The sequence below is a fragment of the Cinclus cinclus genome, chromosome 5 (assembly GCF_963662255.1).
Source record: "Cinclus cinclus chromosome 5, bCinCin1.1, whole genome shotgun sequence".
Classification (NCBI taxonomy): Eukaryota; Metazoa; Chordata; class Aves; order Passeriformes; family Cinclidae; genus Cinclus; species Cinclus cinclus.
In genome coordinates, this window is record NC_085050.1 from 57,498,890 (window position 1) to 57,526,594 (window position 27,705).

The 27,705-nt window shown below is 42.9% G+C and overlaps 1 protein-coding gene across 17 annotated transcripts in view; it reads right to left on the minus strand.

The window, feature by feature from the left end:
* Window positions 1-535: 535 nt before the first annotated feature.
* Window positions 536-27,705, minus strand: part of ADGRL3 (adhesion G protein-coupled receptor L3) — a 250,473-nt gene continuing 223,303 nt past the window's right edge. For 10 of the 17 annotated variants that reach the window (XM_062493019.1, XM_062493032.1, XM_062493033.1 and 7 more), the window contains 3 exons: window positions 25,378-25,503; window positions 22,649-22,745; window positions 536-1,341 (listed from right to left, as the gene is read on the minus strand). In XM_062493019.1, coding sequence (XP_062349003.1) covers window positions 536-1,341; window positions 22,649-22,745; window positions 25,378-25,503 — 1,029 coding nt within the window. Of the gene's footprint in view, window positions 1,342-3,389; window positions 3,442-6,852; window positions 6,982-22,648; window positions 22,746-25,377; window positions 25,504-27,705 lie in introns of all 17 variants that reach the window. The other 7 variants (XM_062493037.1, XM_062493036.1, XM_062493035.1 and 4 more) reach the window with 5 other exon arrangements.

A 27,705-nucleotide genomic window follows, 5' to 3' on the forward strand; every position in this document is an offset into this window, starting at 1 on the left:
TGTTTGCTCCTGCAGCAAAGGATGCTGCAGTGAAACCAAGTTGTGAGTGACCATAACCCATGATGTGATCTGGATTGGTAAGAAAGAGTTTTGCTAGCTTGTTTTACGCAGCACTCCCACCTAGATGCGTCATTGCTACTAGTTTCAAATGCACATTTTTGGCCTTTTGTTATTTTTTTTCCCTCTTAAATCAGGTCCTCAGTATTAAGAGCAACACAGCATCAAGGATTGTTTAAACAAACACGGCATAACTTGAGAAGGCCACGAAGTGTGCCGTTATCTATCTCTTTCATTAACATAATGAAGTCTGTCTGGAGGGAAGAAGGATGGGAAGATAAGGGGGGCACAGCAGTTACTGTCCTCTCCGGGTCGGCCTAAAAATTCCAGTAAAAAAAGTCTGAGAATTTCCTTTTGAACAGCATGAAGATTTAGGAGTACACACAATATTACCACTGTTTGGATTAACTCAGAACAGTAAACCGAGCGTTACGGAGAGGCTTTTAGATGTCTCTTTGCTTAATTTTTGCTGAATCCTCTATAGACTAGTGACCAAGTGAGCGGGTCCTTTTGCATTGCCGTCCGGGGAGGTTCCCTCTTTGTTTGGCGGGACTATAAAACCGTCGCTGCTGCCTCGACCTAGCTGGTAGTAAGTGTGTAGCTGATGGACGTGGTTCCTGGAGCCAAGATTGGGCATGCTTTTGTAGTAAACATCGTCGGCATCGCCACCGCCGCTTTTCGCTGGTGGAGGATCGGTCTGGGTGCTGGCGGTGACGCTTTCCGTCATGGGCATGCCAGCCAGTGCGGGCATACTGGTGTAGAGAGAATCCCTGTTGGGCGACTGCAGGTCGTCCGTGTGCTCGTTGGTCAGCAAAGGGAAAAAGCTCTCGCTGTTGTCTTGCGGGATGCGACGCCGACTGTAGAGGTGGGGCTGGTGGTTGTCTGCTGAGTACACCCGGGGAGGCAGCAGTGGGGCGTCCGACTCCTCGTGGATGAGCTCCAGGCCCAGGCTCTCCTCATGGGTGAAGGAGGTGGCGTCATCCAGCACGATGGCATCGTCCTCGCTCCCGCCGCCCACGCTGTTGACGAGTTTGTTCATCAAGTTGCGGCTCTGCTCGCTGGAACGCTCGTGGTTGTTCAGGTAGGAAGGGATGTAGTTGGAGGTGAGTTCCTTCAGGATCTTTTTCTCAAGGGCGTTCTCCGTGTGGTTGTACCCGCGGTCAAGGATTTGCACGCAGTTGCTGAGGTACTCGCCGCTGGCGATGCTGTAGCTGTTGCCGTGATTACCATTCAGTGGTAGAGTATCCGTGACACTTGTATCCCTGGCATTGTTCAGAAGCCCCTCTGAAAAACATTACACAAGAGAGGGTGACTTGTACAAACAGGACACTCATGCAGGATGTGCACACTCAAACCCCTTTCCTAGGCTGCCACAGCTGCTGGGGCTGGGCAGCAAGGAGAGCGTTGCGGCCAAAATGGGAGGGCGCAGCTCCATCTGACCAGCTGGTGGTCAAGGGCTTCCCACAAAAAAAAAAATAAAAAAAAAATGGAAAGCACTGTCAAGTGTGTGACTTGATGTGACAACATCCAGCCAGGAAGGATAACCTCTCCTGGCCAGCATTTTCCTACAGCTCTTGCACTCTATGTATTCCTGGGGGAGCTGAAAAATTCATCACTGGGCTGATCCCAACTACCCCTGCTCTAGGAGCTTTGGAGGAAGGGGGCAATTCCTTTCAGCTGAGGGAGAAGTATTTGCAGCCCAGGATAATTGCTACCAAAATTTAGTTTGGGAGTGTATCCTTCCTGGAGGAAAGAAGTCTGCTCTCCCCTTTGGCTGGGCAGGCTGTCAGGATAAATAAAGACATAAGGACTGAATGGCAGGATACAGGGAGTAACAAAGGAGCACAAAGTGCTTCCTGGCCCAGAATTTTCTGGAACAAGGCTAAATGCCCTACCTCTTCTGGCTTAAGGGCACAATGAAAATTATTTACTTCACACTGGCCAGGTGGGGATTTTCTAATGCAATTGATGTTGGAGGTACCTGTTCTGGGGTCTTGTGAAGCCTCTAAAAAAAGCTCCTATTCTACCTGCAAAGTTAAAGCAGTGGGTTCAGCAGTGGTTACAGCAAGTACCATCACTGCCATGGTATGGTGGGGTCATGGGAACCTGAGAGAAGTAGCAGGGTCTTGGGGTGTCCCTGTTCTAACTGCCTATTGCATCTCCATAGGTGCCTCAATGCTGACAACATAAGGCTGGAGCTCAGCTCTTTCCCAAAGCACTACAGGAGATGGCAGGGAAGTGCTTTGAGAGCAATGCCAGTATGAGTGGTCAAGGGAGAAGAAAATCAGGCCCAGCCACTGTTAAGCCACCATGCTTTTAATTTTGGGATCACTGGTCTCCTTGGAAGGAGAGCAGGCGTGGGGATGCATGAAATAACTTATTGACCTCTCAGCTAAGGGCTTCTGGCATTGCCAAAAACTGGCAAGCAACTCCCAGCAAGGCACAGTGGATCAGAGAAGTTGTTAAACTGACAATTTCATATGAACAGTTGTTCACACCATGCTTAGTACATGGCATGTGTACCTTCTGAAAATACAGGATTCAGTCTATATCTGCGATGGAGTAGTTGCTGTATGTCAAGGGCTGGAAAGTGCTACTGAAGGCTTCTTCTTGCTTCTGAGTGAAATGCCCCAAATGTGTCAGTCACCTTTTAGGTTTCTGAACCTTAGAGGGGTGCTGCCGTATCCTGGGTTCCCCAGCAAATGAGGGAGCTATGCCAAAAAATCAACTAGCCATCACAGACATAGAGCAAAGCCATTGATTTTCATGGTGAAAGTTCTCCAACCGAGTCATGATGCTTGGGGAGAAATGAAAAGTGAGCGTTTTTGGGGGAGGGCCGTATGCAATGGGTGACAGGTACAACAGCATCTGTTTGATGGTTACGTTGAGTAACGCATGCATTGAGGCACCGAGCACTGTGCTCTGGCTGCCAATGCATAGATCTGGGGTTTGGTGCAGAAATAAAATGGGAGGCATTGCAGGTGAGAACAGAGTGGGGACTGCAATGAAACGCGCTGTATAAAAATGCCATGACCTCGCAAATAAAAACATGAAATCGAAAAAAAAAAAAAAAAGAAGCATACACAACTAAAAGAGAAACTATGTTGAGTAAACGATACCACAAAAATGAGAAATAAACAAATAAAGCATCATCTAATCTCATCTATATATATGTACACATACATATATATATACATACATACACACGCATACACATATATATACACATATGTCTATTCATAGTCTTTCGATTTCAAAACTGTGAGAATAATTTCCTTTATTAACTACATCATCTATATGTGATGCAATAAAAGTGAACTAAAAAAAATTACATTTGATATGCAATGTTTAGCTTTACTCCCATACTTGTCTCTCTGTAGGGCTCTAAACGACAGCATGAAGAAAAGGAAAGAAAAAACAACAAGTAAGCTTACAGCGACAGTAGGAGAAACATGAGTAAAAAGCAAATTGATGATATGCAGAAAAGAGAGTTAACGGAAATAATTTCCACTGCCCAGAATACATGAATTTGTTACAAGGTTTATTTCAGGTTAAAAATATTGACATTTTAGACAGAAAAAAAAATATTTTACGCGCAATATTCAATAGTCTACATTTTTATTTAAAAAATTATCACAATTAAACTGTTTTCCAATGCCATTATAAAATTTTCAGCGTGCAACACAAACGAAGAAATAATGCCAGGAAATTTAAGAAAAGTCTAAAGCTGGTAACGGTCATGCTTGAAAAGACAGGCACTGTCATTGTCACTTCCAAAATCTTAAAATGAATAGCTTTACTTACTGTTAGGTATAATAACCCCTGGCAGTTGAAATGGAAATCTGTTTCCTTGCTAAAAATGTTTTGCCATCCATCTTTTGCAACAATGCTTTGTAAGAGTATGACTTTGCTCATCATGGGGCTGCTGGCATTTTACAAACTTTGGTAAGTCTGATTTTTACTTAACCAAACATATGGCAAACTACATGGACTTGGCAAAAAAAGGAACAACAACAAAATAAGAGGAATTATAGTTTGAATAATGGCATTGCTAAATGAAACTATTAAGAAAGGCTTAAAACAAGAAAAGTGAGAGAATAAGATGAAGAGGCAGTGTTAACGCTCAGCTTCCCGTTCTTCATTGGTCTGTGGCATGTTGGATTTTAAGTAGAGCTTGTTAATGGTCATTTATGCTTGTTAATGTCAAAATTAGTTTGTTTGTCAAAATTAGTTCTGACAAAAGGTGCTGGGATGTTTTTCTTCTTTAGAGAGACTGAGCCTGTGTATGTTCCTCAGCTTCCAATGACAGTGAGCACTCGGCCCCTCACCTACCACCTCCTCCTTCCTCTACACTCTGTGTCCTATTGAGGAATCACTTATGCCACTGGAACATGGGATTGTGGCCTTTTAGGGTCAGATTCCCCACCTCTTTCCAAGGGCAATTTTTAAGACTTCCTGCCCCAGGTGACTGTCAACCACAGTTGTGGCAGCTTTGGATTAAGCAGAGATGGTATTTTAAAAGACATAACTGGGGAGGAGAAAAGAAAGAGGTGAACCAGATCAGTCCCTTGTTCCTTAAGGTGTCCTGCCCCATCCACAGCCAGAACCAGCAGTGGTACGTGAAGGAGCAAAAAAAATCACAGCCTTAGTGATGTGGAATGAGTTAGTTGGATGGTGTTAGTTAACAGTGCCTCACTGCATGCCAACCACAGCCAAGGAACACCCAGAGATGATGACAGCATCTACTTTTACAATGCACTCTCCTGGCTTTAGCATTCCTGCTGGTGCAGCATCCATAAACCCCAAAGGGCTACACAGACCACTAGGCCTGGTTGGTTATGCTGCCCTTCATTTCTGCCATCTCCTAATATTCACAGTTTGTAATTTCCCAGGGACCTAAGCAGTACGAAAACTAATAGCTATACCACTTCTGTGGTCATTAATTAACTCGCAGACTCTTGAAAAGAATGGGTTGGGTTCTGCTCCCTTTGAAGTCAATGGCAAAGCTCCAGGAGCTTAAATGGGACAAGGCTGATCCCGTTCTCTTTCTTCACCTCCCATGGATGAAGCCTGGATAGGTTTCTCTGTTACTTATATGTGTTGAACAGAATAGCACTTGCAAAAAAATATGCTATTTTTGTAGAATAATATTCTGTTAGCTCAGGTAACTGTATCGCATTCTAAAAATTTGAAGAACACAAAATCGTTAAAATACATGTAATGCACGTTTCTGCCCAAATTGCCTGGATTCAGTTGAAGCACCCAGCCCTGAACATCAGGACTTCTCTAAAGGCAAATGCTGCCCCAGCATTACCTGTTGCCATTTGATTTAAAAGACTTCCACACCTCAAGGTTATCGTGCAAGAAACTAGTCAGAACATCAAAGCTCATTTCAACATTTGCAGTACACTGAAATTCTTAAAATTCAGAACATTTCATGTTGAACAGTAGCCCCTTTTAAAAAAAGCATTATTAGAAGTAAATTTATCTCACAAAGTTAACATAGATTAGGAAATTAATAAACATCAAAAAGGTCAAACAGGTTTGCTTTCCTTGTGCTTTGAATGCAAATACCCTACTGATACAGTTCAACATCTATTTCTGTCTAAAGAACATGCTGCCATAGAGTACAAAGGGGGCTATCCTGTTTGCATTATAACCACCACTATTTTCCCTCTCTTGGATATCCTTTACTGGGAAGTGATGCCTTCATCGAGAGCGGAGAGCTGACAGAGTGCTGGCACACTTGCACTGGAATGCAGTGCTACTCTGCAGTGATTCAGCCACTTTACAAGTAAGACCAAAAAACCCACAAACCCATTGAAGGGGCAGAGGAGGATGGAGCCACCAGGAGACAGGAGCTGTCAGAGCTCCACACTCCCCATCTCCTTCTTAGGCCCTACTTAAACACATCTGCCTCTCCCTCATGGAAGCACCAGGACATCATCTTACAAACATTGTCCCTTCCCACAGAAGCCAGAGCAGAGACAAACATGTAGGTGATAAGAGAGATTTCCATAGCAGAAACATCTATTAGGTACAATTGACTCTGCCTCTTTCCTGTTGCCAAAAGGAGGATATAAAAGATTATCTAGATTCACTACACCTTTATTTCAATTATTTTTTTCCCGTAGTAGCACAGATAAAATGTGTAAATGCAAATGGCAAAACATTTCTTATCTCAGCTCTGCTCTTTGGAGTCAGCCTACAATTCTTGCTTCAACTGTCTTTTTCCTTAGACATCAAGGGCAATTTTGTTTTATTTTGCATTTTACTCCCTGTGCAAACCAGTGCACTGCTGACCACATTTCTCCAGGCCATTTCAAATGAGAGCAGCTTTGGTGGCCAAGGCCAGTTTAGCTTCACTTACCTTCAGCGGTGTTCCTGTTTTTGAAATGAATGGTTTAACAAGGAAATGCACTGACAACAGAGAGGAATGCATGTGTCTGACAAAACACACACACACACAAATCCAAAACAACACAAAAGCAAGGACACTAAATAAAAAAAAAATCAAAATCAAAACTCTGTGAATGCTTTGAGTAAAACTGACAAGAGTCTTTCAAAGTGAATTGGATCACTCATGGAAAAATAGCATCTGGAAGATGGAAAGATGCATTGAAATGAAAGGAAGGGGAGGGGATCTTCTTTTTGTGCCCAGTTTAAAAAAAAAAAAGTGTGTGTGTATGCGGGGAGAGAAAAAGAAATAGGAAGAAAAAAAGAAAGAAATGGGCCAAAATAAGCCACAGAAAATGGAATTCTCACTAGAAAAATTAGAGAGAAACTCCAGCACACCTTGTGCGTTGTACATGCTGACAGAAGGGTTGTTATAGACCGCCGATTCCCCGAGCAATGTATTATAAGGGTTGTTAGTGCCATGAGGACGAAGCAGAGCATTGGTTATAAGATGATTAGCCATGGCTCCTGGAGCAGCCCGATAGAAAGACAGAGAAAAAAAAAAACAACAAAAAAGGTCAATCAGGCAAATGTGGTATTAAAAAAAAGGGAAAAAGAACATTTAGAATGACAACAGTTGAAATAGTCCTGATTACAAGCAGCCAGCTAATTAGACTCGGAAAACTGTATGCCACTAAAGCAGAACAGATGTTACTGACGATGCACAAATCCAAACCAACGCAAAAAAAAAAGGATCAGAAAGCAGATAAGCTACATTTATGGTGGTTCCCCAGTTGCTCAGAGTGTAAGCAAGGCTGCGCCCACATGCTTGCTACAAAGAAAGAAAGAAAAGATGGCAGCCTACACAATGTGGGGGGGAAAACTCTCCAGAAAGTGCCAAATGAATAATAATAATTAAAAAAAAAATATATATATATAATGACTAACAGACAACAGCACATTCAACTCCCACTATGTGCTAGGATCTCTTTTACCAGTCCTTCACAACACATCTAAATAAAAAAAGCAGAATTAAAGAGAAAGGTTGGAGAATGCAGCCTCTCCAAATCCTCTCAGCATTTCTCAGACAGCAGCTGTTTCTCAGGTCTAAGAGGGCAAGTTTCACTTCTGCTACTTCTCTTGATACCACCGTCAACAACATCCACAAACCACCTGAATCCATCCTGGAAGGTGAGAGCACTACAGCTTCGTAAGGCATTTCTATCAGGAATGAGAGTGGCCACAAGGTGTCTGTATCAAGGCTCTCTGTGTGCCCCACAAACACCTTGTTTCCCCACTCCGGCACCTCTCTGCTGCTGTTTCCAAGCACTCAGCCAGCAGTTGTCCTTTGATCTTTGTTTTATCCCTTGGAGATTCAGCAGCCTCTGGACCTGTGCTTTTCGGGATCATCATGGCTTGGCAGGTGGCTGCCAAGACCTACCTGAATTCTTATTGCAGGCATCAACCCAGGAAGCAAAGTCTCCCCCTACCTTTTAGCTGACCTACAGGATGAAAACCCCTTAAGCCCTTGCTCTGAACCTCTTCTGATCTCCAGAGATGTGACCAGATAAAAAAATTTGCCCTTCAGGGCCATTCCTACTGAGTTCTAGAAAAGGAAGGATGACCATGGTTTTTGACCTCTAGGACTGAACTGTAAAGACAAAACCTTTCCACCAGAAGGTAAGTCATTGGCGAAGCAACTAGAGCTAGTAAGGACAGGGCTGTCAGAGGGCTCAGGTGGCCTGCTGTCACCAACATCTGATAGCCTCAACCCAAAGAAGCAAGTGAAAAGCCAACCCTCCAAACCAGTGACCCTTTCAGGAATGCTTTTACCAGTGTCTGAGGCATGGAGACCTCATTTGCCTCTTTTAGGTGTGAAGGTGGCCCCCTGCCGAGGTGAAGGCTGTCTTTGTAAGGTATGTAGGGCACTGCTATCATCTCAATGGATGCAGCTGCTGAGGATATATAAGCCTGAGGGCCTCTGGATAATACAAATCCCCTTAGCAGGCAGTTCTCTGAAAGCAAACACCTACTAATTATTTACAGAAAGGCAAAAGCTGGCCAAACCTCAGGCTAGGAGGAGGCTGCCTCCTGCCATGCTTGTGTGCATGGCATTTCCCCATGTCTCTGCAGGTAGAGGAGAGAGCAGGCTGTTTCTTGCCTCTCCCCCATCAGCCCCCAGCACTTCCCAGCCCCAGGCGTATGGCATTAGCGGATCACTTAATTGTCTTTTGAGCACAGGACAAAGTAGAAGGCAGCGTTGTATGGGGGCTGCATGCCAGGGAGGCTCCTCAACACATGCAGCTGGGAAAAAAAAGACTTGTTTTCTCTCACCTGATATTTTTGTCTATGCTGATGGAAAGCAAGATGAGCTGCTGTGTTTGAAAATAAGGAAACAAAGCTGTCTCCTGTAAGAAAACATTATATGAACGCTTAACTAAGTAACCTTGAATGTAACTAATAGGTAAACGAGTAAATTCTTTCTTTCCGGTAATGTGTTTTCTCTCAATCTCACACACATCTGGGATGAGGGACTGTAAGAACCATTTCTCTTTTTGCGCTACTTTTATACCAGTGAGCACTAAGGCCATTAAAACTGTTTCTGCTTTCATCCCACTTTTAATCAAGCCAGGCCATAAAAGATTCAAAAAGAGGCTCACTTTTATACAAGTAATGAGAATGTCCAGAGTTAATGCCAGCCACAAACTCAGAAGTGATATAATTCTCCCATTTGAGATTTAACCCAATCTCCAACTCAGTCCCTATGAGAAATGGTATGAAAAATACACCCATGGTGGGCTTTTGAGAACTTTAGCTTGAGGCATCTTTAAATGCTAGCTGCCAGAAAGAGCATCTCACTCAATAATATATCCACAGCCTTATCTTGTCTAGTGAGCCCCAGCAGGTAGGAACAAGCTGATCCCACCATGGCTGGGCAGGAGAACCTGTTTTGCATGAGGGATGCTCTCAGACTGTGACAAGAAAGAAGGGATCAACCTGTGCAAACACTTAAATGTAGGTTTTGCTTGCCTACCTTTGCCAGTGTGGTAGGCTCTGGAATGAGCTGAATTCACACAAATATGGCTCTTCCAGCCAACTTTTAACACAGATCCGCAATTCTGATGACAAATTCGGCAAAAAAAGTTGAAAATAGAGAGTAAGTAATTTTTGCTCCCAGGCATGTAAAAGACAGGGCTTGGTTCTACAACCACCCATTCCTGTATGAAGCAACTGAGTAAAAATATTCCATGTTCTGCTTTCCTCTCCCTTGATCTCATTAGGATTTATTAATGTACTGCTCAAAATGCCACTTTCAATGGCAGTGCTGACTAAGTCTCCTGGTGCAAATCCAAAACAAATTCTGTGCTAACATGTTCAGATATCTTTCAATACTTTCAGAGATCCAACTGGGCCCTATGAAGCAGTTTTCCATCATGGTGAACTGGCAAACTTCATACCCTCTGCACAACACAATAAATGTAACTTTAGCATATTAAATACAAAATGAAACATACCCTGTTTCTTACTAACTGCTCTTAAGTTGCAAAATTCCCAGCCTAAAAGGGTTCTGAGAGAGGATTACATGTTTTATCTTTTTTATAAGACTATTACACCAAAAAAAACCCCAAAACAAAAACACACAAACAAACAAAAAACCCCCAGCACCAAACCCCTCATTATTTGTATCTCTTTCTCAGAAGAAAGAAAGAAAGAAAGAAAGAAAGAAAGAAAGAAAGAAAGAAAGAAAAATATAATACCAGCCATACATTTAAGTACCATCCTGGCTTTTTTGTACCACTTTATCATTGCTATAGCAACCAACAGGACTATTAGGAAGCGTGGATTAGGTCTGCAGATGAGGCAGGAGGAGAAGGAGCAGGTAGACTATGGAGCTATGACCTTGTTTTCATGAAAATGGCCTTGGCAACAGAAAGCCAAGAAAACCCCAATAAAGTAAGCATGGGATCATAGCAGCATGCTCTCCCAAAACACCATGGGGGATGGCAAAGAGGGTTATTGTGCAGTCCTTTGGGTGTGCATCACTGGGGCTGCAATTACAAAGGTTAGTGCATGTCCAGGGGCCCAAAACCCAGAAAGATCAGGGCTCCATGTGCCTGTTGACCACCTGGAATCTCTTCGCTGCCAGAGCACTCTTGGGATGAGACCCTTGGCAGCTCTCTGGCCTGATGTTGGCTATGTGCCTAATATCCTCAGCAGGCAGCAGTTATCACCACTTACTTTTATTTATTCACTTACTGCTGAATCCTCAGCTCTCGGCATCTGTGGTACAACACAGATCTCACCCAGCAAACCCCCCAGCTCTGTGTCATTCTTGCCTTCCTACATTCCAGCAATAGCAGCCCCTATACAAATCCCTCCTCTGCCATCTGCTGAACCACCTAAGCCCATCACACAGCCATCATTCTTTATTTATTTAGGGGAAACTGCCTTCTATCCAGCTGTGCTGAATCACCTTCAGTTCTGCTAGTCAAAGGCACCCTACTGAAAGCAAATGCATTCTGTTTCCAAACCCCTATCATGCTGTGTACGTATGGGAGCATGAACTTGGGCTTGGAAAAAAGATGGGTTCAAAGCCACAGGTTCACCTTATACACCACGATGATATCACCACAACCATACACATTTAACAGCAGAACTCACACCACTACAAAAATGTCCCCTGCAGCCTCACTGGTACAACTACTGTCCCAAGTCTCATTGTTTCCACTGGTATTCAACCAAGGTTTAGAGCAAAACACAGCTTGCAGGTCAGCTCTATATATCCAAAAATACATTCAAATTCGGGTTTCTAGAAAAGCCAGTGCTCAGTTCAAGGCTTCCTGATGCTAGATTTCCTCAAGTGAAGGATTTGCAGGCTGTGATCACAAGGAGAAAGAAATTATGGTCTTTCAGGAGGCAAGTATTCGCTGGGTAACATGCTCCTGCCCCTCTCACAGCATCGGTGATCCTCATGATACAAGCACCACAGATCCAGCCACACTGGATTTAAAAGGCCAGGAGAAGTCATGGCCTGTGCTCAGGGTGCAGGGGGAGAGCTGGAGGGTCGCACTTTTGACTTGCAAACTGAGAAAAATTGTTAGGAAAACCAACTAGGTCAAAGAAGACAAAAATCCCACAATTTTTAACATCACTGTAACTAGACACAGAGGATTCAGATAGCTACAGTTAGCTGCTTTCTGTGGCTATGAAAGCAGGCATTATTTTAATGACACTATGCAACCAAATGGAACCTTTTTCTTTCCTTTCCAAGGTAGATATTGATGTTCTTGATGCAGGACAACACTGAATACAGTGATCATTTTTTGGAAGAGATTTGTGTAATGACTGCATGGGAAAACTGCACCTTGTTAAACACAAGTATGGTTTATTCACTCACTGAAAGCAAAGGATGAAAATTATGATGACAAGCACATGTTGCCAGACTCTAGACTGCAACACTCAGGAATAAAATTCAAAAGAATTTCTTGTGGGCAGCTGGCTGACAAAGCCACACAGGTTACTTTGAATCACCTGCATGGTTTGCCCAGCTGGAAGGGAAATGGATTCAACTGCTCCCCTAGATTTTCTGAATAATACTGTCCCTATAACCACGGCTCTGCCTGGCTGAAAGGGTCTGAGCAGCACTGCTTTAACTGGGATCATGTGTCTGCACAGGCAACACCACCACCACGTATCTTCTTTGACTTCTGGTCTTTTCAATTGCACACCAAAATATTTTTAGTATGTGTACTTTAGCAGGGGATTGGAGAGGTACCCCCACTGCCCAGCAGATGTGACAGAAGAACAGTTTTGCTGAGAAAGGATAATGGACCAGCTTACAAATTTAATTGGATGAACTATTCAGTGCTTAAAAAATGTCCGTACAAAATCAGTATTTTCCAAACTAAGTGTTTTTGCTTTTCGTTCCAGAAGAATGGCTGGTATGAAAGCTGACTTTGACTTTTTCATATTACTTCAACTTTTTGTTAGAGTAGAAGCAGAAGTAGTTTTAAAAAAGCACATCTTTAACAAAATGTTTCATTGGCCCTGACCCAGCAATTCCAAAATGTAGATTTTCTTGGGCTTTTTTTTTTTTTTTTTGTTTGTTGCAGAAGAAAATATATGTACTGCTGTGTTTTCAATCAGTCTCAATCCCGTTTCCTCCCCTATTTTGCCAGCAATGCAGCTCCCTCTCGACAAGGTAAGGGCAGAGTGTTGTACTCCTGCCTGCCCTGACTCCTGAAGCACCCAACCTATCTTGTGGCTCACATCCACCATGAGCCAGATCCCTCAGCTTCTTGCACGTCATGTCCTTGACTTCAGAGTACCCTGCAGAGACAAGTGGCAGCCAGGAAGAACATGGACCATTCCCTGAAGGTAGAACAGTTCCTGAGCTATCAGGGGACATGGTTTAGCTTGGACACAAATGATGTGGTAAGAGCTGAGTCTTCCTCTAAGTGTCCATTAAAACAACCCCATAACACACGCTGCCTTACCCTAAGTGTAGTACATAGCTCAGACTGGAATGTCACTGGAATAGCCTCTCTGCACTGATTTCAGTTTGTAAATTCTGGCTGGTTTTATACTTGGCTCAGTATTAACTTATTCCATTTTTCTCCCAGGGAAACAAAAGTAGGTTTGTAGGAGTCAAGTCAAAGCTCTAGTTTTCTTTGAGACTTTCCTTACCAGCATTCTGCAGTGTCCTTTTATACAGGTTAAAGCTTTCAAGTATTTAATGAATCCTAGTCTTCCATGTGTTCACAATTTGTTCTAACAATAAATGCAATTATGACAAGCAAAATCACACGTATTTGCTGGAGGACAACAGGTATTTTCAACGTTTTTCCAAGTTCCTTTCAATGAATGCTCTGACACTTAGATTTATCGAGCTCTGTTCTTGTAATAGCCAACAGGATTCAGTTAATAAACTTCAATAAACTTCCCTATTAAATTTCTCTCAAATAGGTTTGTTGTCACTTGCAGCATCTAATCTATTCATCGTGAAGCTATTAATACTGACTGCAGTGAAATGGAGTTTCAGCAAATGAGGTTGTTAAGCTCTGGGCCATCTTCTGCCACATGAAACATCCTGTGCTTTTATGCAGAGACAGGGGAGTGAAAGTATTTCTTTGCCCCATTTTTCCCTCCTTCCTTTCTTCAGCAATGATTTCAGATGACAAACCTCTGCTGGATTATAATCTGCAGGCCATGTTCAAAACTCACAGCTAGTCCACATTGATCTATAAGTATTTGCTCATCTCGCTAATTACTTTTTCACAACCTGGAGCAGAAACACTGTCCCAGGATGGGACATTTCTTTATACCACCACTACCCCTTACAAGGGTTTATACCACATTGTATCTCAACTATACAAACATACATTATCCCTAATTGTTCCTCTTTATGACTAAATCTGAGGCCTTACCCAAGATGGGCAGAGAGCCCCGCCTGTGGTGAAAATTGGACCATGCCTCTAGGAATCTATAAAAGCAGCTAAGCTTCCTTCCTTCCTTCCTCCTTCACAGTCATCATATTAAGACTGCTCTGCAGCAATACTCTGCCAGATCTAATACCCCCCAAAGCCTGCTCTGATTTCAGAAATTGCCTTGCCCTTACTTTTCCTCTTTAAAGCTGATCCACCTAATGACTGAACTTCCAATTATATGGCTGTCAATCCTAAAATCAAAGCCAGTTTATAATATCTCCCAAAGGAAGAATGTCATGTCACTCACTGAAATCACTGCAACAAATTTCAGCTAACTCAGTCCCAGGCAGCAGAGAGGTAAAATAAACCAGGAGAATATCAACAATGGGATTAATTTTACATAGGCAGAAATACGAGTTAAACTCCCTAAGTTTTGATCCGTGATGCAGAAAATCATAATTTTTCTAGCATAAAATCTTCAGCTGATTGAAAAAGAGGAGAGAAAAAAAAAAAGATAAAAAACACCAGAAGCAATTTGCTAGTCCAAAAGGCTGATGACTTTCCCTTACAAAGAGAAAATATTCCTCTGCTGTCACCTACCTGGAACTTCTCTTTTCTTCATATGTGATTATCAGGATGGGTCATTTTGAGGCCAGTTGCTGACATTTAGCCAGACCAACAGCTGCTTAACAGGGTTGCAGGGATTTTTTGGCTTACAAACAACAATCTCTTGTGACAGAACTGGTGCAATGTGGATTACTCCCTCCAAATACACCCTTCATCTGGGCAACGGGCCCCAGGAAGGGGTATCCATAGGGTTAGGGGAAGGTAAATGTGTCTGTAAGAGTTGCAAGAGGGAACAGAAGAAGAAGAAGAGCAGGGGGGATGAAACCAAAGAGCTTCATTAGGAAAATGCCAGTGGTGGTGAGATGGGGAGGTAAAGAACAGCCTCCTGCAGTGGGTAAAACTGAAGTTTTGAAGTCTTGATATAAATTGACTATGCTATTTCTTTTGCAGGCTGTCCCTGGAGTTGTGAGCACTAATACAAGCACCCAGAGTGCTGGGACAGTGAGCACCCTTGAACACCAATCTGCCCAGAGAAGAGCAGGAGCTGCATCATTTGTGCACCTGTGGCTGGATGAGATACTAGAAAACACCACAGGCTGCCTCTGGATTAGCAGTGAAGTGCTGTCAGGCATTCTGCCCTGCTTCTTACCCCTTGATGTCCACCAAACAACCAGGGGACACTTAAGCACCTCCCAAAACCTCCCTTCTCAAGTAGCAGCCTTGACTAAAAAATAATAGAAACTGAACATCTAATCATATTCCAGTGGGGGAAGAGACAGGCACTGCTGCCACTGTTAGTGGCTAAACCAGAGCCTCCAGGCTCCAGGACTGATGGACCTCTTGGAACACAGAATACATTTCCCAGGACTAAGGGCTTTGCAATGTAAAGGATGATGCTCAAGGGCTAGGACTGCTGCATCCCTCAGGTTCATGCAGCACCTTGCCCCTGCCAACTCAGCAATGCCAGCACAGACAACGTAGGCACTGCCACCCCTCAGCACTCTGCATAAAGGGACAGCTTTCAGGGGAGAGGGCAGTGTTTTAGATTTGAAGCAATGACAATGAACAAGTGAGATTTGCACGTTGACAGGTGATGGTTTCTGAATGGTCACCGAGGCTGCTGTCCCTGCTAAGGTCCATCCCAGGTTCAGCTTTGAAAATTCCTCTGCATTTACATCCATCAAACCCTGAGCATGAGTGAGAACAGAGCTCAAAGCTTTTAAAGCATCTCCAGGGGGTGCTCAGTTTTAAACAGACATGGCTCTTGCTTCACACCATATACCCAGCTGTGCAGTGATGGCACTCACAAGACCGAAGTGTCTGCAGAAGACTGACACTTTTCGTTAGTCCAATTGTCTTTGAGCTGTTAAGTGTTCAGAAACCAAGAATAATGTGTATTTTATATTCGTGACTATTTTGGTGACATCTATAGATGCATTCATGAACAAGGAGAGAAACTGCAGGCACCTTGGACATCCTGTGAGTCCTCTGCACTGAACCTACTTACCCCAGAACCACAACAGGAACAAGAAATAATGGGAAAAAAAGGTGACCATTAATAATGTTGCCAACATGCATGTTCATATAGCCACAATTCACTAATTTGAAATAAGTCCCCACACTCTAAAATGATCTCTCTGAATGACATGACATGAAAGCTGACTGACTTAACAGGATAAACTGGGGCACTGTTTGCTGCCAACTATAAAAATACAACAAGTGGAAAGAAAACAGAGGAAGTATTTGTTTTCTAAAATCTTCAAGCCACAAGAAAAGCCATAGGTATTACTCAGAGTAGGTAAGAAGTGTGTAGACAGACTGTGATGAATCATTTAGTGGTGTCCTCTGAGTATCCTATCAAGATAAGCACAGGCACTTCCACCTCTCCTAGAACTTGGCTGCTTGCTATTTGTTTTATATGCATCATAAATTTAGCAAAAATCTCTCTGTCAGGCAGGTCACATTAGTCCATCAAGGAGCAAACAAGCATCTTGAGAAAGGCTGATGAATGACAACAGTAGCATTTCCACTGTCCAAATTTCCACCTTCTCTCTGCTTTATCTAAGCAGTGAAGGGTCAGCATTGGCAAATGGGTTATAATGAGCAGCAACTGCACTTTGAAGTGTACCAGGGATGGGGTTTGAGATCCCCGGAGAATCCAAATCTGCTCCTTTATTTTTTTTTTTCTCTTTTCCCTCTTCCCCTGCTTGCCTGTGCTTTTTACCACACCAAATTCCACCCTGCTTTCACTGCTGTATCGGCCAGTTATGTCCACACCATGGCACCCACCACCCCTGCAGACAGCTAAACTGAAACTTCTTGATCTTGCAGCACTGAGACACATCCAGCAGCCCTCATCTCTCAGCATAAAGGGCAGATTTGGTGACCAGAACCTGACTCATTGCACTCTCTTAGTGCTAACCTATACCTCCTGTCTTCCAAAGTGACAGTCTCCTACCAAAGGAAGAATTTAACCTTCTACTGGTGTTTTCTAAATAACTGCTTCCAAAAAATGTCAGAATATATATCCACCTGAAAATAATTCTGCAACACACAGAGTTGTCCCTGCTGAATTCACAGTGCAGATACGATTTCAGCCTGGAAATCACAGCTTAATTATATTTTTGGGTGGGTGGAAGGAATTTGATGGGAGATTTCATTTAGGAAACAATCAGGTCTCGGTTGGGTTAGAAATCAGGATATTAATGTTCTTCATTTTAATTTTCCTCTCTGACTCAGATTCCCACTGTTTGAATTTGAGCTCAATTTGTTCTGTTCATTATGAAGAAATCCACATGAATTTGACATTAAACTGATTACCTCTGAAAACAGTAGCAATAATTTCCCTTTTTCCTGTGTGTGTTTCAGATTAAGTCTTTGTGGTTGATATAAAAACACAGAGGAGAAATAATAAAGCAAAGGGAGAACGAAAACCAAGTATTTATTCTGGAATGCTACCCAGAAGAGGAAACGTGCAATGGCACTTACACATTTGGGAAGAAAAAGCAAGGGGGAGGGACAAACAGTACCCTCATTTTCATTTCCCATTTGTATGGGAGCAAGCAGGGAACGAACACAACTTTCCTAGTCAGGGATACTATCTGTTGTGCCAATACTGGGGATCTGAGGGCTGAGATGACTCTGATGGGCTTTGCTGGCAAGGGCCTGCTTCCTCCTGAATGGACCCTTAGGGCCACATTGATGAATTTGTATTTAAGACTTACCATCCTTCAGTGAGAGCTGCCAGGGGTCCCAGGCTCCAATGTGCAACAGCTTTTGAGGTCCTTGTGACCCCCGCAAACCTCAGTGATCTCAAAAAAGACCCGTCAGGAAGCCACAGCCCTGCTTGGCTCTGGCCACCCAGTCCTTGCCTTGTGTCTGTCTCCTGCCTGGATTCTGGACCTGGACTCTAGCTCAGTTTCCAGCCCTGTCTCTGCCAGTATCTCCTGGTGGTCTAGGCTGGACCCTGGACCAGACTCATTCCCTCACCTTGTCCAGGGCTCTGCCTCCTGGCTTAATCCCCTGTGGCACAATGAACCATCATTGAGCGTTTGGATGCTGCTTGACTTCCCCTCAGCTCCCAGGTGTTCTCCCTCATGAAACAGCTCTGCTCTTACCTGCTGTTCCTTTTCTTTTAGACAAGTAGAGCAGCAATGCAGACCACCAAGAAGCCCCTCCAGGAGACCTCCATGGACGAGGGTGGTGGGGATGATGAGCAGTACTTTGGGGGTAGATGGACATAAAGTGTATGCATATATATATATATATAGCCAAAAGACAAGAGGTATACATACTCTGGTTTCTATAGCAGGATTGCTATTGGGATAAACTATTAAATTTGCTGTCTAGCTTGTAAGATAAGAGTCAGAACATTACAGCAGAAGAACAGCACTTGACCTAACACACAACACACTTCTGGAGCAGTTTCTATTCTCTATGAAATCTGGTGGCTTTCCCCCTAGCCCAGTTATTTCCCTGAAGGAGGAAAAACTACTATGTGCTAACTGGAATTGATATACACAACTCCATCTGAGCTTCTTCCTTTAACAAAGCACTGCCTTGTACCAGTCCTTTGTTTCTGCTGCTCTTGAGCCTCACCAAAACATTGAACAGTCCTTTCTTTAACAGATAATTTCCACTTTTCGTCTGAGAAAAACAGAAATCACACACATTATACCACCACCTCCCTTTCCCCAGCTTGAAAACCTGAAGAGTAACAAAGTACCACATAGTTCATGAGGATTTTTTTCTCTCCCAGTTTTCTCATATCCAGAGAGAGACAGTAATTACTGTATTGCTTCTCACCTAAGACATGGATAAAAATAGGCAGGCGTCAGTCACATTGCTGTTTCATGCTACGACTGCTTGTTTGCAAGGCTGGCTGAGCTATCCCAGAGCTTTTTGACATTGACTCTCCAAAGGTGCAAACAGACCCATCCCTCACAATCCTGAGGTGGCCAACTGGATGTACCCAAAGCTCAGGCAGGCTCTGTGGGTTTTCCTTCATACATTGAATTTTTCAGCCATCAGAATACTGAAGTCCAGCAAACAATCCATCCTACATGCATTCCTTTTGTACTGTTTTATCAGCACTGCATCCAAGTGCCTGCATTAAGATCACACACCAAACATGCTGCAGGCAAAAGGGAAATTTCTTTTCCTACTTATGAGGTAATCAGCTGGGTTCAGCTTTTACACCGCTGAAGTTTTCAGCACTAGGGACATAAATGAAGAGCACAGGCTGGATGTGAAATACATGGCAGAAGCATGCAGCCAGACCCAGGGTGTGAAAAACTGGACAGAGCTGCAGAGTGGGAATGCAAGGAGCAGGAATCCCCCTGGATCCTGAAACTGGGACCATGGTCATGGGGTGGATAGGCATGCTCTTCATTTGACAGTAAAAAAGGAAATCCACAGCCAGTTTCTCTTCCCTTCCTCCTGATTTCAGTGGTATAACAACCCCAAATCCACGTCACTACTAAGCCATAATGAGCAGCAAGGGGAAACAAAGCCAGACATACTTTTTATTAATCAATAATTACACACTACCTTCAGGAAATATCTGAAATAGTCTTGCATGCCTTATGACAGAATAAACTTTTCATTACAGAACACATTACATCAGGCAAGTTTGGGGTTATACCTGAAATTCCTGGCGTGATAAATGAGAATAAGAAAAGTAACATTATGGTCAACTACTCTGGCAGGGAGAGAGGGGAATAGAAGATAAAAGAGAATATGAAGCTGAAAAGAGCCATAAGCAGTGTATTGTTTGCTAAATCAGAAAAAGACATAGCTGTATGTCTAAAGGAGGGATGCACTAACACACATGTCATATTCCAGACTGATGCCCAGGAAGTTCATGAAGGAAGAAGAGATGAGATGTCATACAGAAATGGCTGTCATCATACAGGAAATATGGATAACTAGAGCAGTCTTGCCTGGGATGTTATCATGTGGCAGGAGGTGTGAATATGATGAATGGTTTCAGGGAAAAAACAGGTTTCAAGGAGATAGCACCCCAGTTAGAGGATGTCTTGCTGCTTTCTGCTCCCCCAGTAAAAACATGAAAGCTCAGTGCTGGCCCAGGACATGGAGAAATGGAGTTAAGCTCCAAGACCTGGAGGCTAGGGCAATTCTGGGAACAAAGGATCATTTTCTTCCTGTTTTAGACCACAGACTCTTCTCTGAAGGCTTTGGGGGAAATGCCAGCGCACATAGAAGGTGAGATAATGCAGATAATTTTGTGCAAAAGGTGTCTAGGCTGGGAGAGATGGAGTGGGAGTTTTGAACAGGAACAGGATCCTGTTGTATCAGCCTCAGGCAGGGAAAATTACTGACTATACAGTTCAAGGCTCACATTTGAATGCTCTGAGCCTTAGCAGCATGCTTGTAAATAAAACATTAAAGAAACAGATCCTTTAAAGATAAATGTATATGTAAATACTAAGAGTAAGACAAGAACTGTGAAAAATATATTTCCCCACTGCTCTGTTGAGGCTGCAGTTCTCTGGAGAGTTTTCTCTGTGGAAAGCCCTAAGACCACAAATGTTGCTTTTCAGCTGAAATAAACAGGATAAAGGTTGAAATATCTGGAATACCCATGCAGCTGTGATTACTGTTGATATCAGGTGTACTTTCATACAGAAATGACCACCTTCTGCTTTGCAGATGCCATCTCCCATAGAAATGTTTTCAACCTCCACTTTGCAAATACTTCTGTTTACCAGAAAAAAACCCCCGAAACCCAACAACAACAAATATTGTGCCTGCCTGTGTGAAAAAGAGGGAGGATGACTGTGGAATTGTAAAACTTACTCAAGTCACTTCAATGTTCCACCTAAAAGGCTTCCTTTCTAAGACACTTATCAGGCTACTTCTGTAGTCAGTGGAGAGATTCAGGCCCTTCATGTGATTCACCTCATCCAGTGTTACACAAGGAAAATAGCTGGATGAAACCTGCTTTGAAGATGCTTCCCCTGGCAGCTCATTTCCCAGCTGACCTTTAAATAACAGGCACATCTAGTAACAGGCTCTCACCACACTGGGATGAAGATTGTCCACTTGAAACCTCTTCACTTGTCCCAGCTGACAGTCATACTTCCCTATTTGCACAGAAAAAAATGCACAACCAAAAAAGGAGAGACCTTTCTTTTGCTAACAAGCCTAGAAGATCCTGCTTGCTAAAGCATCCCTTGGTAACCTCAGCTGCATCAGAGGGCAAGTTCAACTTGTGTGCTAACTAAAGGAGAAAACATTTCATGCATGACACATTTTGGTTTGCCACTGAGATAGAGCAGTGAGATGGCTGAGGGAAACAGTGGATCTTGCTGGAACCTTTGTGTGACAACCAATTCCCCCCTACATTAGACCCAGAGAAGCCTGGCTGCTGCTCTGCAGTCTTTAATGCAGAGACAGAGAGAGATGTGAGGGCAATGTATGTGGATAAATCAGGCATTTACAGTAATGGAATCTCAGAGTCAACTTTATTAATGAATCTTCAGTGCAAAGGGAAAATATCCTGGCACAAAAAAGACCAGTGAGTTGAAGAACAGTGCAGCTCTGTGTTACACTGCCTTCTCCCTTTGCACTGATTTGGGCAGTGTGTTTAATGTTCACAGAACAGACTCATATACCACTAGTTCCCCCAGCACTCAGCAGTCAATATTACTCAGCACAGTCAAAATCCTTCAAGCCTGCCCTCAGGCAAAACTCACCCTAAAATCAGTGGGAATTCTGTGAGAATAAAGACTGAACAGGAACCAAAGTCCCAACTCAACTCACAGTTGAGCTTTGCAGACCAGCCATCAGGACTGGAAATATGATCGATTTTCATCATAATAAGAGAACAGCTAGGCCCAGTAATCCCAATTCTACCCTCTCTCAGTTTCAGCATCAACAGGACAGATAACACAAAACAGAGTTTGGCATCTGCTTGCTCAAGGTTAATTCATAAAGTAGCTGTACTGGAAGAGAAAGGAAACAACCTCTAAGGCTCTTTTTCTGGTATTCTGTTACCGCCACTTTCCTACAACTCCCTGAAAAACACTTGGTTTAAAAAATCTGTTCTTATTTCCTCTTGTGCCAGACACCACATTTTGTTTGGCATATACATTTCTGATAGCCTTTCCTTCACAGATGTCTATAAAGTTCACATCAGTCAGTTCTTTAAACTAGGTATATTAACACCAACACACACAATTTTGTTCCAAGGACAGTTTTTCCTTACGTCTATGTTCTGCTGTTCACTTTTGCTCCTGTAAAGATGACAGTATTGCTACATATGCAGGACAATCAGGACTCCTGTGATGCCTAACACAGGCTGTACAGTGCTGTAATGGCTCATTTTCACTGTCAGACACGAGGCCTGACACATCAGCAGCTTCTGGCACTAGCAGCTTTCTGAGGGAAAGGGGAGATTTCAACTTAATTTCATTTCTCTCTTTCACTTTTCCTAACTTCCTTCCAGAAATGACAATTATTGAAAGTGCATGTGTAGAATTAAAGAAAGCAAAGAAAAAGAAGGCAACAACCACCATAAAACCTCCTCCAATTTATCACTGTAACATTTTTTGGGTGGTACAGCAGGGTCCAGTGACATCTGGGGTGAAGAGGAAAAGGCAGGGGGCAAAGAGGCAACACATTTCAGACTCTTTAAAGTCATCAGAGGAGTTAGAGATAGAAAAATAGTTTATAATTACCTCTGTTGAGTGAAGCTGAACTGTTTATATCTCCAGTAATAAAGGAAGACTCAGACTGCTTTCGAACTGTGTCATTCCACATCCTACGAATCCGGCTCTGAAGAGGGATTGAAGCACAGCAGGCAATGAATTTTTAGCAGCTGTAGAGAGGTTTCTTTCTGCCTCACTAAAGATGGCTATGGGCATGTCTAGCTCAGGATGAGACTTGCTTCTAGCCAGCTGTAAGCGAGCAGTTGCTGCTTTGTTGTAACCTGTCTCATGCATGCCAGACCCTGCCAGACTTACTTTGTAACACAAATGCCTAGCTCAAAGAAAATTATAATAAATATAATAAAAACATAATAGAATTGCTTACATCTTAATTTAAAAAAATCATGAATGATTGAAACCCAGACCCCATGCCAGCTACAGGTTTACCAATATAGTGCCAAATAATGGAAAAATAACCTACACACAGAAGCATATGTGCTTCTCATACTCAGACAACTTGTTTCTTATTTTTTGTGAAGTGTAACAGAAGACTTGATTTGTATCTTGGTGTCCCTGAATGAACAGAAGTTTTCTATAGCTATTTTCCATCCTGGGGATTTTAGGGGGTAAAAAATTCCCCACAAATGAATGACTTCTGTTCCCATAGTGAAAAATCTGTGATGGTTTTGCCATCTGTGGTATAGCTTCTGCTACTGGCAAAAGGGTCCTGAATATGTTGGCCTTCTGTTTTGCTCCTCAAATATGCTGTGAAGTATCTGCCTCTGTGGCATTTACATCACTGTCTCACTCCTCCCCAACTAGACCTTGCAAAATATCAAAAAATCAGATAAAATGTATCTCGTAAGCAGTTCAATCTCAATCCCTGCACGAAGATGACTGGAGAACCCAGGTGTCCCAGGGAAACTCTTCCTAACCTCACATCTGTGACTCTAACGGATATTTTCTCTGGCTTTGTGAAAGTGATGTTAGGTGGTCTGGGAGACTGGGAAACCTTTTTCCCCACTGTGACAGACCACGTTTTTCTTAAGTGCCAAAAATCCAGCGGTTTCCATAGTGAGATTTCAGCTATGAGAGATATATCGAAGCTTAATCATATTGTTCCAGGCTGAATAGTCCTAGATTACTCATCAACCATGGAATAACAGCATCTCCTAATCATGCATTAGCCCTCTATAAACGGAATTACCATGTGACATGAGCCCATGTCCTTTTACAGTAATTATTTTTCACCTGGACATTTAATTTATTGTATTTCTCTGACATGATCCATTGTAGATTAATTTTTCTGTTTTCTATGCGCTTCTCAGAGAATAAAGGTATATCAGAAGCTTTCCTCCTCATGGTCTTCTCTATTTAAAGTTAGGAGCCAGATCTTTTCAATGATTCAGACTGATCTCCACCTATTCTCCATCACCTGTATGAGGATTCTCCTGGCTACAGTGGGCCTTAGGAACTTCCACCCACCCAAGGACATGCTTCTGTAGGCAAAATAATTTCTCTTGGTGCCTCAAACCTCACCCACCACCAGGGGACTGCTGCCAGAAGACTTAGTTCATCCTCAAAAAGGCTTGTTCTCTTGTGCTGGGACTGGTGAAGAGGTGGGGACCATTAAAGTCCACTCTTCCTGGAGAGGAGGCCACCAGTGCAGCAGCTAAGTTATGTAACACCAGAGGCTTTCAAATCAGCCACCTAAATGCTGCTGGATATTGTGAGTTTTGGACATTACCAGGACTTGATGGCTTACTGGAGAGAGGTTCTATTGCTTTTGTTAGCTCTGCATGGCTACCAGACCTATGAAAACACCAAGGCAGAACTTTTGGATGACATCTTGGAAACCACTGCAAATAAATAATGATTTGCTTGCTCCAAGACATAAATTGCAAACTAGGTTTTCCTGGAAAGTTATAAGCTGTTACTCGCTGCATGTCTTTTATAATTTAATAGTGGAACTGTCATGTATAATTACTTCCATTACTAATACTGAATAAATTTGTGTTTGGTTTCTATTGATTAAGAAATAAGCTTCTTCATTTTATATGAACTCTTCATCCATAAATCTGCATCTCTACACACAAGTTAGCTTCAAAACTGCTAAGTGCGCAAACTACACAAACCCTGAATTTTCAGGTGTAGCTTAGTGAGATAGTCTGACCCCAATGGCTTGCCCTAAGAGGTCTATAGGCTAAGACAAATTGTATGAGGCATGGAACAGACCAAACCACTGAATGTCAGAAAGCCAGCTCTTTCACTGGCAAGTGCTTACAAGACACTTGCAGACTTTCATTTTTTTAAAAAGAAAAACACTTGGTGTTTATAGTATAATTCTTGTACATGTTAATAGTTAATAGTAATGACCTCCATCTCATGATTAAAGGATGTAGTAGAATGTAGCACAGCTGACAAAATGCTCCCACCTCCTTCTTCCCATGGAGAGCAGGCAGGACACCTCAGGTATACACCTCAGATAATGACCCACCTGCCTCTGGAAGGCAGGTTTGGATGTTTTATTCCCAACAGAACTATTTAGAAGGTTCTTGGAGAGGCATTTAATTGCCATCACACCTCAGGGGAAGCCACTGTGTTGAGTTCAGCTCTGGAAGTGAGGGAAATCTCTGCAAGTGTACTGTGGAGAAGCCTAAGGCAGGTCCTTCGGTGTCGAGAGGAGTTTTTCTTCCAGAATGGCTGAGAAGGGTCTTGGCATGCCATTGGGACACAAACAGAAAGCGTGGGGGGGTTACCTGTGAGCCTGTGGAGTATCTTCCAGGTGTCCTTGACCCCGAGGTTTTTCCTGAGCCAATAGAACTCTCTGTACTTTTCCCACTACAGCAATGTGTGCGCAGGCATTTTCCGTACTCTTTACGTACCTAGCCAAGGAAAGAGCAGTGGTGGTTAGCAGCAGCTCCTCCTCCAGCCCACTGCCTTCTGATTTTCAACACAGCCCCTGGTTTCTCCTCGGTGTTTCATTAAAACAAAATCTGCTGCAGCGTGTGGGAAAGCAGTCTAGTACCCCTTGCAGCTGAGCTCAAGGTTTAGGATGTCACAAGAGACTGCTCCCATGCAGCAAAGCTGCTCACTGGCACCAGTCAGTTACAGCATCCTCTGAGGCACATCAAAAAAGCATGGGAGAAAGTGCAGGTACACTGTTTATGACTGAAAATTAATATCCTTGTAGATTTAATATAAACTAGCATATTGGCTCATCAACGTCCTAAAAGTTATTGCTTCTGGCAGGAGACTAAGAAAAAAGAATTCCAAGAGAAACATATGAAAGCTATTGATTTTTTACAAAAAAAAAAAAAAAAAGTTGAAGTCAAATTGGAATTTGAGGAAACTGTAGAACCAGCGGCATTAGAGGTTATATTCCCAATGCTCAGGGATGGCTGGAACCTTTTCCACAGCACTGTGCAAGCCAGTTATGTTTTAAATGGGCATTGCAGTCTAACCCCTGCCACCTCCTTTGCTTCAGAGGAACTACACTGACTTGTGCCAGGACAGGATCTAACCTTCCACCAAGCTTCAGGTATGACTTTTTATGGGCAGCAACACCCAGAAACCAGACAGGACAGGGCTGAAGGTGAGCAGACTGTACTGAAGAGCCGAAAGAGGGCCATGTTACCCATTGACACAGAAAAGCCCCCAAACCATCATGCATGTCCAAAACACCAGTTGAAATTCCTTGAAGCACACAGTTAGCCATAAAACTTTGCCAGACTCTCCATAAGCATTTCACAACTCTGTGAAACAACTGTTTAAATAGCAAATTACAGCTTTTTCATTAGGCTCTTCCTTAAGCGCTTGAGACAAACACATACCACAAGTGCCCAATATGCTCGAGTGCCTAATCAATCCTTTGCTGAGAGAAAATAATTCAATTGCTTTAATTAGCCACCCACTGCTTGCCTCTCTGCAGCGTTTTGCCGATTTTCTAGGCCATGACAGATAGGAAAGGATTTTTTTTTTCTCCTTTTAAATAATACCTCCCTCAGCTCTTAGGTCAGAGAGATGCATCCACCCCACAGCAAGGTACCAGCTGCATTCTCCTTCCCCCTGTGCAGCCATAAATCAGGAACAATTCCACAGTCATCAGTGGTGGTTTAAGGGTGTAAATTGGCTTAAGACAAAAAAGAGAATGGTTCTGTCATGCTGACTGAGAACCCCAGGAGCCAGGGAGGCTGTGGAGTGATACAGGGATGCTGGGTTAGGGACTGACCCTTTGCAGGGTGTATTGGAGGTGGGAGGATGTACCAGTCATAATGGTGCAGAAATTCAAACTCCTCACAGAGAGGCACCTGCACATTTAATTTAGCAATGGTGATGCTTCCTACACTCTTACTATCATCTTGCCTGGAAACTCTCTTGCTGAAAGATTTGGGATCATCAGCAGGAAGTTGAATATAGATAAAGCTTTTAAGCTTCTTAAGACAGACAAATTTGAGATGCAACGACAAAACTCTTAACCCCAGAAGTATTCCTTTGGTTTCAAAAATGACATTTACACACAGCTCTGCAGAACCTTCCAGAGGCATCACTTGCAGAGCTCACTTTTTATGATGAATTTTGATTATGTTTTCATGGGTCAGATCTCCCCTGGCTGTAATAGCAAAATAAGAGTAACACAGGAACAAGCCTGTGGCTCTCAGATGGAGGATAGATCTCAACATGGACCTGGCTTTACTCAATAAGCCATTTCACCAAAAGATACTGGTGACCCTGGGAAACTGAGACCAGTGTATCCACATAAACTCCTATGTTTACACTGGTTCAGTAAACTGCCCTTTGAAACTAAGATGTACATAGCAAATTATCAGCAGACATGCACAGAACTTGAGAGCTCTGTACAACTGAATTTAAGTAGAGAACCAAAAGGTTCTTAAAAATACTTATTACTGATTGTCAGAGGCTGTAAATTTGATCTACATAAACACAGAATTTTTATTTGTTGGGGTCCCCCACCCCCTGAGTTTATCTAAGTTACTCCACTGTTATCTTGCAAATGTTAATTGGGGCATACTTCAGTTTCCAACAAGAAGCACTTGCCATCCTTGCTTTGAGGAAGGTTTTGAAAA